The sequence below is a fragment of the Oncorhynchus mykiss genome, chromosome 14, assembly GCF_013265735.2.
Source record: "Oncorhynchus mykiss isolate Arlee chromosome 14, USDA_OmykA_1.1, whole genome shotgun sequence".
Lineage (NCBI taxonomy): Eukaryota > Metazoa > Chordata > Actinopteri > Salmoniformes > Salmonidae > Oncorhynchus > Oncorhynchus mykiss.
Window position 1 is genome coordinate 6,573,603 of NC_048578.1, and position 11,968 is coordinate 6,585,570.

The 11,968-nt window shown below is 42.8% G+C and overlaps 1 protein-coding gene across 1 annotated transcript; it reads left to right on the forward strand.

Annotated features, from left to right (window-relative positions):
• Positions 1-1,452: 1,452 nt before the first annotated feature.
• On the forward strand, positions 1,453-10,878 carry tmco6 (transmembrane and coiled-coil domains 6). The gene is made up of 13 exons (XM_021560922.2): positions 1,453-1,821; positions 2,228-2,331; positions 2,459-2,574; positions 6,193-6,379; positions 6,485-6,589; positions 6,678-6,769; positions 6,914-7,030; positions 7,310-7,424; positions 7,626-7,806; positions 9,226-9,326; positions 9,588-9,755; positions 9,976-10,101; positions 10,661-10,878. The coding sequence occupies exons 1-13, from the start codon at positions 1,731-1,733 to the stop codon at positions 10,682-10,684; spliced, it is 1,527 nt and encodes a 508-aa protein (XP_021416597.1). The 5' UTR covers positions 1,453-1,730; the 3' UTR covers positions 10,685-10,878.
• The last annotated feature ends 1,090 nt before the right edge of the window (positions 10,879-11,968 follow it).

An 11,968-nucleotide genomic window follows, 5' to 3' on the forward strand; every position in this document is an offset into this window, starting at 1 on the left:
TTTAGCGATTAATTTTTGGTCATCTGTAATAACACCATCAATGTTTAACTTATGGATAGTGTTATTTTTAGAGTGACATTTCTCAAGTCAAAAGAAATAGGATGAATTCTGTTCTCCCTCCTCAATCCATTTTTTTCCTAGATCTAATAAAGGCTCCTTCTGCTTTTAATTTATATATGTTATCCAGTTTATTTTGTAACTCAATTAGTTCCATCTTCTCCTCCCCCAAGAGGTCAGCTGGGGACCTCTGAGAAAGGGAAGTTATCTTAATGATCACCTTTTCCTCCTCAGCTCTTCTGGTCTTAGCAAGATTACTACCATATTTTCTAAGATATTTGGACACCTCAAATTTAAAGAGCTCCCAGTTCTTGCAATACGATTTTTCTTCACAAGCCTTTTCCCAAAAGTGTGAGAGCAGATCTTTAACCTCAAATGTAACTATATAATTATTTAATAATGAGCTATTTAGCTTCCAGGATGCTCTACCAAGGTTCGTATCAGGGGTAAATATTTTGATATTTAAATAAAAGGGTACCTACTATTTTAAGTACATATGAAAACTGGTCATAAAATAATTGAATAAAAAATGTTTTACATATAAACGTTCCTAAGACCTTTTTTGGAAATAAGTATTAATAACTAAATAGAACAATAACCGTGTAAAGTCAGAACAGACCTGTATGCCATTTAAAACAGTATCTTGGTTACTGTATACATAAAACATAAATTCAGCTTTCAATCTTCTTCTTAATTTTGTAAACAAAATAGGACTTCTGGTCATACAAGAACAAACTAATGAATTGAAATTCCTGAGTATTCCTGTAAAATAGTCACCTGATGCTTGTTAGGTAAACCACATAAGGAAAATGAGAATACCATGGATGAAACCATCAGCCTGTTCCTTCTGAAGAAAGTCTCCAGCCTTGGGTTGCATAGCATCAAATTCGTCATAGGAACCACTTGATATGATTGGTCGCCTCTGGTGATTTGCATAAAGTTGGGAAAAGCTTATTTTTCACCGCCTCTCACTCGGTGTTAGCACCGCCCAGGGTAGCCTAGTGGTTAGAGCGTTGGACTAGCAACCGGAAGTTTGCAAGCTCAAACCCCCGAGCTGACAAGGTACAAATCTGTCTTTTTGTCCTTGAACAGGCATTTAGCCCACTGTTCCTAGGCCGTCATTGAAAATAAGAATTTGTTCTTAATTGACTTGCCTAGTTAAATAAAGGTAAAATAAATAAAATGGTCATTGCCCTCTCTGCATCGCGGTGTTTCCCCGCCAGGCGTCTTATGCTAGTGTACACAGTGCATGAGAGAAGGGTGATATGGAGAACTCAAAGAAGGAAGAAGTGGGAGTTAGTACATTGCCAAAACAAACTATGTTGTATTATGGTAGATAGGTTAGTTTCATTATTACGTATGGAGTTATTTAAAAAATAAAATAAAAAATGGGGGGGGGGGGTTCAAATCGTCCAGTTGGTGGGGCAATACACATTTTTTTGGTGTAGTCCGCCATAAAACTCACAGAAGAAGGAGCTTTCCTGAAGCTGGACCATGCCACGCCTGTCCGATAGGTGGAAATACTCACATTGTGTAATAACATTAATGTATCCAATTTTCCGGCAAAGAAGATGATGTCAACAGTCTTGTCTGAAAATATCAAATGCTAGCTCATATGGCCTATTAACGTAGCTATTTAGGTAATTGAATGGATAACTTGGTCGATAGATGAAATGTGGAGGTTGAACGCAGTCCGCCACAAGGCTGGACGTCAGGGCAGCGACTTGGAGGAGTTCAAGTTCAAGAGACGAGAACATGAAAAAGGTGAGCTAGCTGAATGTTGGCTAACGTTTTCCAACTAACGTTAACGTTACCTTGCCAGCTGTGATTAGACTTGACAAGCTACTCTGTCAATATATTCCCTCTATAACACTGCTGTGTCTTATTGTGAAATGAATACAACACGTTAGAAACACTTGTTCTCCTTAAACTGATTTCATATTTGTTCAAAGTACCCGGAGCCGTACAAATCGTGCATGGTGGTGGAATCTCCTGGCCTCCCAGTACGGATGTTATGAGCGCGGGCTGCGTGTTAACGTATTCCCATGACAAACTACCCGCTCCATTGTAGTTATTAAATATATCACACTACAGTACAATATGCCACATAAGCACTGTTCCGTTACTGTTGTCATTGCTCTATGTTGATTTGCTGGTTCTCTCACTGTAGAGTTGAGACGGGCCCGGAAGGACAGCCAGCTGGTCAGCAAGAGACTCCTGCTGAATGATGACGAGGAGGAGGATGGCACCATGGACACACTGGCCAGCGATCAGGTATTGGGCCCTTGTATAACAACCACTGTCAGAGATGACGATTCTAGTCAGCAACCGAGCAGAGAAGCACATCAACTGTTAATTGAGTATAACAGAAGTTATTTTCTGGTTTTCTTTCTCTATCTAGGTGGTAGAGTTGTTCAACATAGTTCGCCATGGCAGGGACTTGGTGAAGAAAGAAGCTGACCTAAGAGCGCTGAGGAAAGCCCTCCGCAGCCCCTCAGCCCACCTCATCCTTATCAAGTATGAAGGTCTTGTTCTCTGTCTCTCTCTTTTTGTGTGTACATTTCTTCACATTGTATTGTGTTACAACGTGGGATTAAAATGTATTTAACACGTTTTTTTGGTCAACAACCTACACAAAATACTATATATTACTATATATTTTTAAAACCTCTACAGGATTGCTGGGTCCCCCTCGGGACAGCTGAACTAATGTAGGCTAATGCGATTAGCATAAGGTTGTAAGTAACAAGAAAATTTCCCAGGACATAGACATATCTGATATTGGCAGAAAGCTTAAATTCTTGTTAATTTAACTGTACTGTCCAATTTACAGTAGCTATTACAGTGAAAGAGTACCATGCTATTGTTTGAGGAGTGTGCACAATTTTGAACATGAAAAGTTATTAATAAACCAATTAGGCACATTTGGGCAGTCTTGATAGAATATGTTGAAAATGAAAAAAAAAATCCTTAAGAGATTTTAAGGATGAATTAAAATACAATAACAATATGGCTGCCAACTCTCATGCATTGGCCTTGAGACACGCATTTGACCCTCTTCTCACAGTACACCTCTTATATCTCACGCATTAAAAAGTACTGCAGTTATTTTTATATTTTGTCCATTGTATAGTCAGCGAGTTAACTTTTCAACTGTGTTCCAAATCGTTTTGAAATTTGAGCATCTGCAATTAAATGTATCATTGTCCTGTCTTGCCACAGCACTGTGAACCTGTCACATTATGTAAGGGATCAAGGGGATTGGATGCATGTTTTAAAGAAACGCCCCTCAAGATTCGAGTGGAGCTGAATGGAGAGAGAGAGAATGTTCTCCGCTGTGTTTAAAGAACTGTAAAAAGAGTAGCGCTGTTTTATGTGCGGTGTTGTCAACAAAATTAGGTTGCTTTTGCTCCCGTCCCTATTGCAGAATGCCGCCTTTTGACAGTATGTACTAAAGTCGATTTAATTCACACCTGCATTAGTCCCCCTCGTTTGGTGATTGGCATTTAGGCTGTCACAACGAAAAGGCAGCAGACAGACCTACCGTACGTTTTAGCAGGGACATTTGGTGACCTGATTTGTAACTATGAAAATAATTTTGTCAATCAGATTGTGAACGCAAAAGTGTACGTTTGATTCTAGAGGCGGGACAATAAATAGAAACATCATTTTGTTAGGGTGTAGGGGCAGATTTGTCATCTTGTCTTCAGGAGATTATTAGGGTAATTAATGTGCTTGTCAGAAAGAACACTACTGTTATTCCCCACACTTTGTTTATTAATCCACTTCTTACCAATTTGGCCAGTGTAATCACATTTTAAATCTCATATGCCTATCTTTGTCTTTTGAAAAAACAATTATGAGGCTATGTATTTTTGCAGCCATTCATGGACAGTTTAAAATAAGTCATACAAATAAGCAATGGATATTAAATGCTCCAGGAATCTTTAAATAATTAGACATTTAGCATTGTGCACATGCTAGGCAACTCATAAACGTGTCATATGTTGTCTCTGTAGAGTAAGATGATGACAAGGATCTTCAACTAGTAGGTATAAACCACCTGAATATTGATATTCATTTTATTTTCTTGAAGGTTTGGTGATGTTGAGAAATGAAGTGTTATAAGAAGAACATTTTCAAACACCCAGCAGTTGGGAAACATAAATCAGGGGTGGCCAACCCTCCTGGAGAGCAAGCAGTGTTTTCTTCCCACCCTATTTTAAAGAGAGAGTTCACCCAAATGATAAAATACTAAATGTTTCTGTCCTTACCTTGAAAGTAGTCTACAGTATGGACAAGGAGACTGCAATCTATGATTTGGTTAACCACTGCCATCAACCATTACTATGTTCTGTGCAGAGCCTTGGTGGAGTGGTAACACTGAGAACAGGGATCAATCCCTGCTTCCAACCCTCCCACTGCCTCTAGCATTTGCTTGTCTCCCTATCTAATTGAATTAGTCTGAATAAAGTGTCAAACCACTTTTATTTTTATTTTTAAACATTACATTTCAAAGTCGTCCAATTTGTGAGTGTTCATTTAATGTTCAAAGCATCCTGAATAGACCTGACCTGTGTTTTTTATGAATAAAAAAAATCCACCTTGGTCATAGGCCTAAGCCGTGTCAAAATACTGTACGTCGAATTGCAGGAAATTTGCTTTAAAACAGTACAAATGTTCCCCCTCTAGTGGTTGTGCTACGGGGCAATGAAATTCACATAGCAAATCTCCAAGCTTTCTTCAAAAGTTGGCAGCCCTGTAACTAAAATATAGTTGTTCCATAAGTATTCAGCTCCCTGGATCAATACAAATTGGAAACACCTTTGGCATCGGTTATACCGAAGAGTGTTCACGGGTAAGTCTATAAGTGCTTTGCACACCTGGATTGTGCAATATTTGTCCATTTATTCTTTTCAAAATTATTCAAGCTCTGTCAAGATTTTGGGGGATCATGGCTAGACAGCAATTTTCTGGTCTTGCCATACATTTTCAAGCAAAACTGTAACTTGGCCACTCAGGGTCATTCACTGTCTTCTTGGTAAACAACTCCAGTTGTAAATTATTGTCCCGCTGAAAGGTGAATTCCTCTCCCAGTCGCTGTTGTAAAGTGGACTGTAGCAGGTTTTCCTCTAGGATTTTACCTGTGCTTAGCTCCATCCCGGTTTCTTTTTATCCTGAAACATTTTTGTCCATGACAAGCATACCCATACCATGATGCAGCCACCACCATGCTTGAAAATAAGGAGGAAGTTACTCAGTGATGTGTTGTGTTGGAGTTGCCCCAAACATAAGGCTTTTCTGTGTTTTTTTTGTTTGTTGCAGCATTACTTTAGTGCCTTGCATACAAGATGCATGTTTTGGAATATTTTTATTCTGTATATTTGTTCTCCTTTTCACTCTGTCATTTAGGTAATTATTGTTGTTGATCTATCCTCAGTTTTCTCCCATCACAGCCATTGCATTTTTTTAAATCAGTAATGGCCTCGTGGTAACATCCCCGAGCAGTTTCATTCCTGTCCTGCAGCCCGGTTCAGAAGGAAGTCTGCATCTTTGATGTGTCTAGGTGGTTTAATCCATCATTCACATAATTATTAACTTGGCCACACTTAAAGAGATATTCAACGTCTGATTTGTTTGTTACCCATCTACCGATCACTGCCCTTTTTATGTGTCTTTCCAAATACTCTCTGGTCTTTGTAGTTGAATCTGTGCTTGAAATTCAATACTTGACTGAGGGACCTTATAGATGTTGAATGTATGGGGGGAAAGAGGAAGGGTTAGTCATTCAAAAATCATGTCAAGCTCCAATATTTCACACAGATTGAGTCCATGTAACTTATTATGTGATTTGTTAAGCCACATTCCACCCCTGAACCAATTTAGGCTTGCCTAAACAAAGGGGCTGAATACTTTTGCAACAACTATATTTTAATTATACATTTTCTTTCTTTTATCTTAAAAAAATATATACTTTTTCTTCCAATTTGACATTACAGAGTATTTTGTGTAGATTGTTAACAAAAAAATGACAATTAAGTAATCTAATATTTCTTTTATAAGGGACTGTATATACGTGTATATATCAGTATGGGCCTTTAATTTCTCGTCTCTGTCCTTTCCATATGTGCTCAGGCAGCCGAACAGTATTGCGATCCTGGTGACTAACCTCTGTGGCCCCAACCCTCAGTGTCGGCTGGAGGCTGCCCGCTGTCTCCACGAGCTGTCCCACTCCCCCCACAGCGAGGTGGACTCGTTGAGGCTCCGACAGGCCACACCCTACCTGATCACCTTCCTCTCTGGACAGAGCCCCAAGTTCACTGTCAGTCCCACAGCTCATACATAGTACCTGCCTTTATCAAACAGCTTAGTGAAGTATTACACTGTTTTTTTTTCTCACTTTTGTATGTGTTGTGTTTCTTTACAGGAGCTGTGTCTCTACACCCTGGGTAACATGTGTCCAGACAGCGAGAATGTGAGAGATATGCTTCTAGCTCAGGGCATCATACCTGCTTTGAACAACTGCATCCAGGTCAGCTACAAACCTCTGTACTGTCTGTCAATCGACCAACCTGCCATTGTCTCCTTTATAACACACTCTAAACTGTTTGTGTGTGTAGATCCACAGGACTAACCTGGCAGTGGTTGAAGCAGTAGGGTTCACCCTCTCCCAGCTCATCTCAGCGAACTACGTCACAGAGAGAATCATCCCGTAAATTAACATCATGGTTGTAGCTAAACTGAGAGAGAATATTTATACTGTACTATGGAAACTTCCATCAGACACCATTCAGAGATGCCGTTGAGAGATCCCGTTTGTAGTCAGGGCTATGCTCTCCTGTCTGTTTGTCTGTAGGGCAGTCTTGGCGTCTGGTTTGATCCCTCGCCTCCTCTCAGTGTTGACCCCTGACTCTCAGTTTGGCCTGGGACCAGTCATTGAGTGTGCCTGGTGCCTGCACTACCTGGCCTGCAGGTCAGACACTTCACCTTAGAATCAGGGTTAATCCCAAATGCCACCCTATTCCTTGTATAGTGCACTACTTTTGACCAGAGCCCTATGGTCCTGGTCAAAAGTAGTGCACTTTGTAGGGAATTTGGGATGCACACTATATCACCTTAACCTGGGTGTCACCCAGGAGGACCAGCTACTGTGTCTGTTTGTGGTTGCCATTGAATATGGTGCTGTTATACTGGATACAATGTGGTGGCACTGTGTGATTCTTTTGTCTGTTTTTTGCTCTCTTGTCTAAAGCAACGTGGACAATGGGGCACTGGTGGCCCAAGGTACTCTTCTACATTGCACTTCTCTCTTGGTGACACTTGGTGTTGCTGTTGCTAAAGGAAGTATAGAGGAGGGAATTGAGCTGGTGAGTAGTTGCTGAATCCAAACTCTTTTTCGAAGTTACTCCTCCAAACAAAGTACATGTGTTGTATAACTCTGTGTCTGATAGACACCAACTGTACCAGAACGCAAGGTAGCAATTTGATGAGATGAATAGCAATGTAGATAACCTAGGCTCCTGTCATAATCTACATCCCGCCTTCCTTTCTCACTCTCTCCTCTCCAGTTGATCTGGCCCCTGCTGCGCTGTGTTGGGAACCTGCTGTTATCTGGGCCCCTGGGGGCCCTGCAGCCCCAGCTAAACGATAGCCGTCTCCTGGCTGCGCTGTGTGCTTTTCCTCAGGCCTTCCTCCAGACCCACCCAGCCCTGGCCAGAGAGAGCGTCTGGGTCCTCAACAACCTCACAGGTGAGAGAGGGAATTGACTCGTACATCTGTTTTGTGTTCTAAATCTGTATAGATAACTGCTTGTCATATAAAGTGATCATATTTTCAGCAGCGGTGTTACATCTCTCCTTTCACACTCCGGAGCTCGGCCATATTGAATGCCTGTGTTATATACATATCATAAATGTCAACTCATTCAAACATGATTTAAGTAAGTCCTTTGACGGGACAAATTTATCATTTGACCTGGCCAGGGAAAGTTGCAGCATTACTGTAACTGGCCACGTAGTCAGGGCAGTAGCGGTGTGTGGTGGGTAAAATCACTGGGGATGCAAGCCAGATGGGGAGCGTCGCTGCACAGCTATTTTCAGGTCTCTCCAGAGATGTTCGATCGGGCTCTGGCTGGGCCACTCAAAGACATTCAGAAACTTGTCCAGAATCCACTCCTGTGTTGTCTTGGCTGTGTGTGTAGGGTTGTTGTCCTGTTGGAAGGTGAACCTTCGCCCCAGTCTGAGGTCCTGAGCAGGTTTTCATCAAGGAACTCTCTGTACTTTGCTCCGTTCATCTTTCCCTCGATCCTGACTAGTCTCCCAGTCCCTGCCGCTGAAAAACATCCACACTGCATGATGCTGCCACCACCATGTTTCACCGTATAGATGGTGCCATGTTTCTTCCAGAGGTAACACTTGGCATTGAGGCCAAAGAGTTCAATCTTGGTTTCATCAGACCAGAGAATCTTGTTTCTAGTGGTCTGAGAGTCTTTTAGGTGCCTTTTGGCAAACTCCAAGCGGGCTGTCGTGCCTTTTACTGAGGAGTGGCTTCCGTCTGGCCACATTTTACTATAATGGCCTGAAGGATGGAGTGCTGCAGAGATGGTTATCCTTCTGGAAGGTTTTCCCATCACCACAGAGGAGCTCTGTCAGAGTGACCATCAGGTTCTTGTTCACCTCCCTGACAAAGGTCCTTCTCCCCTGATTGCTCAGTTTGGCCGGGCGGCCAGCTCTAGGAAGAGTCTTGGTGGTTCCAAACTTCTTCCATTTAAGAATGACGGAGGCCACTGTGTTCTTGGAACCATCAGTGCTGCAAAACATTTTGGGTACCCTTCCCCAGATCTGTGCTTCGACACAATCCTGTCTCTGAGCTCTACGGACAATTCCTTCGACCTCATGGCTTGGTTTTAGCTCAGAAGTGCACTATCAACTGTGGGACCTTTTATATAGACAGGCGTGTGCTTTCCAAATCATTCCCAATCAGTTGTATTTGCCACAGGTGGACTCCAATCAAGTTGTAGAAACATCTCAAGGATGATGAATGGCACAATTATGCACCTGAACTCAATTTCAAGTCTCATAGTCAAGGGTCTGAATACTTATGTAGGGTCTGAATACTTGTTTAGCTGATAACCGGTCATTAATCTCTTTCCCCCCCCCCCCCCATCAGCTGCTGCAGACTCCAGTGTGTTCTGTTCTGCCCTTTTCTATCTGAATCTGGTTCCTGCTCTGATCCAGCTCCTGCCCTTCTCCCACGGCATTAACATCATGGTCAGTGCACTGACGCTTCTGTTCATGGTAGTAACATTGTTGTCAAGCCATCACTTCCCTTGACTTACGACTTACTGTTAATACACATTTGTTTCAGTATTATTTGGCCCGTTCAACCTTGATGTGGGCAGCATTATGCTTCTCCATCCACTGTTCCAATCCACTGAGCCACACACTATAGACATCAGCAGTTTCACTTGGGTCTGGGAAAGGATGTGACATTTAGATTGAATTAAAAATCTTTCTCCCTCACCCCACCAGGTGCTAAGGGTTCTGGGTAACATTGCCCATCAGGGGAGAGAGTACTGTCTCCACCTGGCTCAAGCTGGCCTGCTGCCTGCTCTCTGTGCCACACTCAAGATGGCCGACACCGAGGTGGTGACCTTCAGTCTGGAGGTGCTGGGCCAGCTGATGGCCAGTGACCCACAGGTAGGGAAGGCTCCCAACACCCCGCCAAACTAAAGATGGCTGCCTGCCATGCAGATGTCATAGTTTGTTGTTAGCCGTAAACACTGTTTAATGTGCAGTCTTGCGTTGTTTATCTGCTGTCTAATGTATGGAGAAAGGGGCTGTAAATGTCATATCTGGCAGAAACAAACTAGCACAGGCAGCTAGACGATGACTTTGATGAAGCGGTGCTTCTTCTCAGCTTGCAGAGGAGTTTGTGAAGCAGAGTGGGCTCCCCGTGCTGGAAGCCATCCAGTATAGCAACCAGGAGACTATCCGCCTCAGAGCAACACACCTGCTGGAACATCACCTGCTCCCACACTGCCCGGTGAGGACTATGCCCTAACACAGGCCGGGAGTGTGTACCTGGGTATACATATACACTGAATGTAGAAAACATTAAGGACAGCTTCCTAAAATTGAAATTGCACCCCCCCCCCCCCCCCCTCCCTTGCCCTCAGAACAATCTCAATTCGTCAGGGCATAGACTCTACAAGGTGTTGCTGGCACATGTTGACTACAATGGTTCCCACAGTTGTGTCAGGTTGGCTGAATGTCTTTTGTCTTTCTTGCAGTTCTTGACACAAACCGGTACGCCTGGTACATGCTACCATACCCCGTTCAAAGGCACTTAAGTCTTTTGTCTTGCCCATTCACCCTCTGAAAGGCACACACACAATCCATGTCTCAATTGTCTAAAGGCTTAAAATATTCCCGTCATCAACACTGATTAAAGTGGATTTAACAACTGACATAAATAAGGGATCATAACTTTCTCCTGGTCATTCAATGTCATGAAAAGAGCAGGTGTCCTTAATGATTTGTATACTCAGTGTATGTGTTTTTAGGGTACAGACATTTGTTAATGCTTTGTTTTGTTGTTAAAGGTGGATACCTCTGCATCCCAGTGAGGAGCCTACAGAACGGGAGTGCCACAAAACCCAGACTTACAAATACTTTAAACAGGTCTACTCAGAAAACCTACTAGTACATTTCAAGTTTTTATTAAATTATGTGAAGATGCTCAAATGTAAATATGTGCTGGATATCAATAGGATGTTATTTTTACACTGCTTTAATAAAATGCCAAATTATACCAACAGAATGTGATGTCTTTGGAGCCTCTTGTTTTCGTTTGATTACTACAGCAGGTTTGCATGTGTGCGTGCGTGTGAGTGACTCGAGTAACCTCGTCCCCAAGCTAATTGCGCATAGTGAGGAGGTGTCCGGTGAACAAGGTTAGTGACTCAGCAACAGTAAACATACACACCTGTTTGCATCAATCATTAGGTTGATAACTGTTGATTACTTCTGATAACATTACTTTTGTCTGTATTGTGTGTTTTCAGTGTCTAAGAGCCAGGGAGGCCGGCAGGTAGAGGCTGTTTGAAGTAGTGAGACGTACTGATAGTGTCAGACTGTACCTTTCTCCGCCATCCCTATCCTACACCTCCATGGCACCTGGTACGGTAGGGGATCGTCCCTTAGTTGACACTCGCCCTGTACAGGGCTGGCAGAGGTGGAGCAGGAGTACAGCCTGGCTCCTTAGACCGCTGCCAATCAACGCCTGTCCTGGACTCCCGCAATCTCCTCCATCTGTTTACATTGGCAAGCTTCAGACAGATTGGCTGACTTAAAGGGCAACAACAACCAGGGTTGGGCTGTTTTGGCGACGTATTATCGCCACACCGGCAGTCGCGAGTCATGACCGCAGTCAAATTCCACATCACCGCTGAGTCATGGTAACTAGTCTTCTCCAAAACTGCACTCTGATGCCGCTGGTCATTAACAGCCTACTAAACTTCCTAACAGCCAGTCGCTAATGGCCTGGTAGTCAGTGCTCTGTTTTTCCTTCGAATCACGCTGACATAAATGCAATCGAAAATTGAATAAAGTATTTGAGAGCCCTGGCAATTATAGTTTGAGCGGGGGTAGGATCACCTGTTGGGCAGCGAGAGCCAGCTCCTCGTAGCTGGTTGATGCATGGGATGAAATGTGTTCCTATGAGCCCATGTTGCGCAACATTTCTATAGGCTATTCTATGCAATTGCGTGAGAAAACAGAGTTTTGATGGCCTCTTAAAAAAAGGAGGATCCCATCAGCTTTCTATATGCTAGGCCTACTATATTTATTTCTCCACTTTTCATGTATTAAGCACATTGCTTCGCTTTACTACTGGAGTAGCCCACCTAGCT

What these genes read in the sequence shown, in the direction of transcription:
- tmco6 (XM_021560922.2), top strand. Translation starts at nt 1,731, where the DNA reads ATGTGGAGGTTGAACGCAGTCCGCCACAAGGCTGGACGTCAGGGCAGC. An exon ending in GCCCACCTCATCCTTATCAA is followed by an intron (nt 2,575 to 6,192) that starts GTATGAAGGTCT and finishes ATATGTGCTCAG; the next exon opens with GCAGCCGAACAGTATTGCGA. An exon ending in CTGCACTACCTGGCCTGCAG is followed by an intron (nt 7,031 to 7,309) that starts GTCAGACACTTC and finishes TCTTGTCTAAAG; the next exon opens with CAACGTGGACAATGGGGCAC.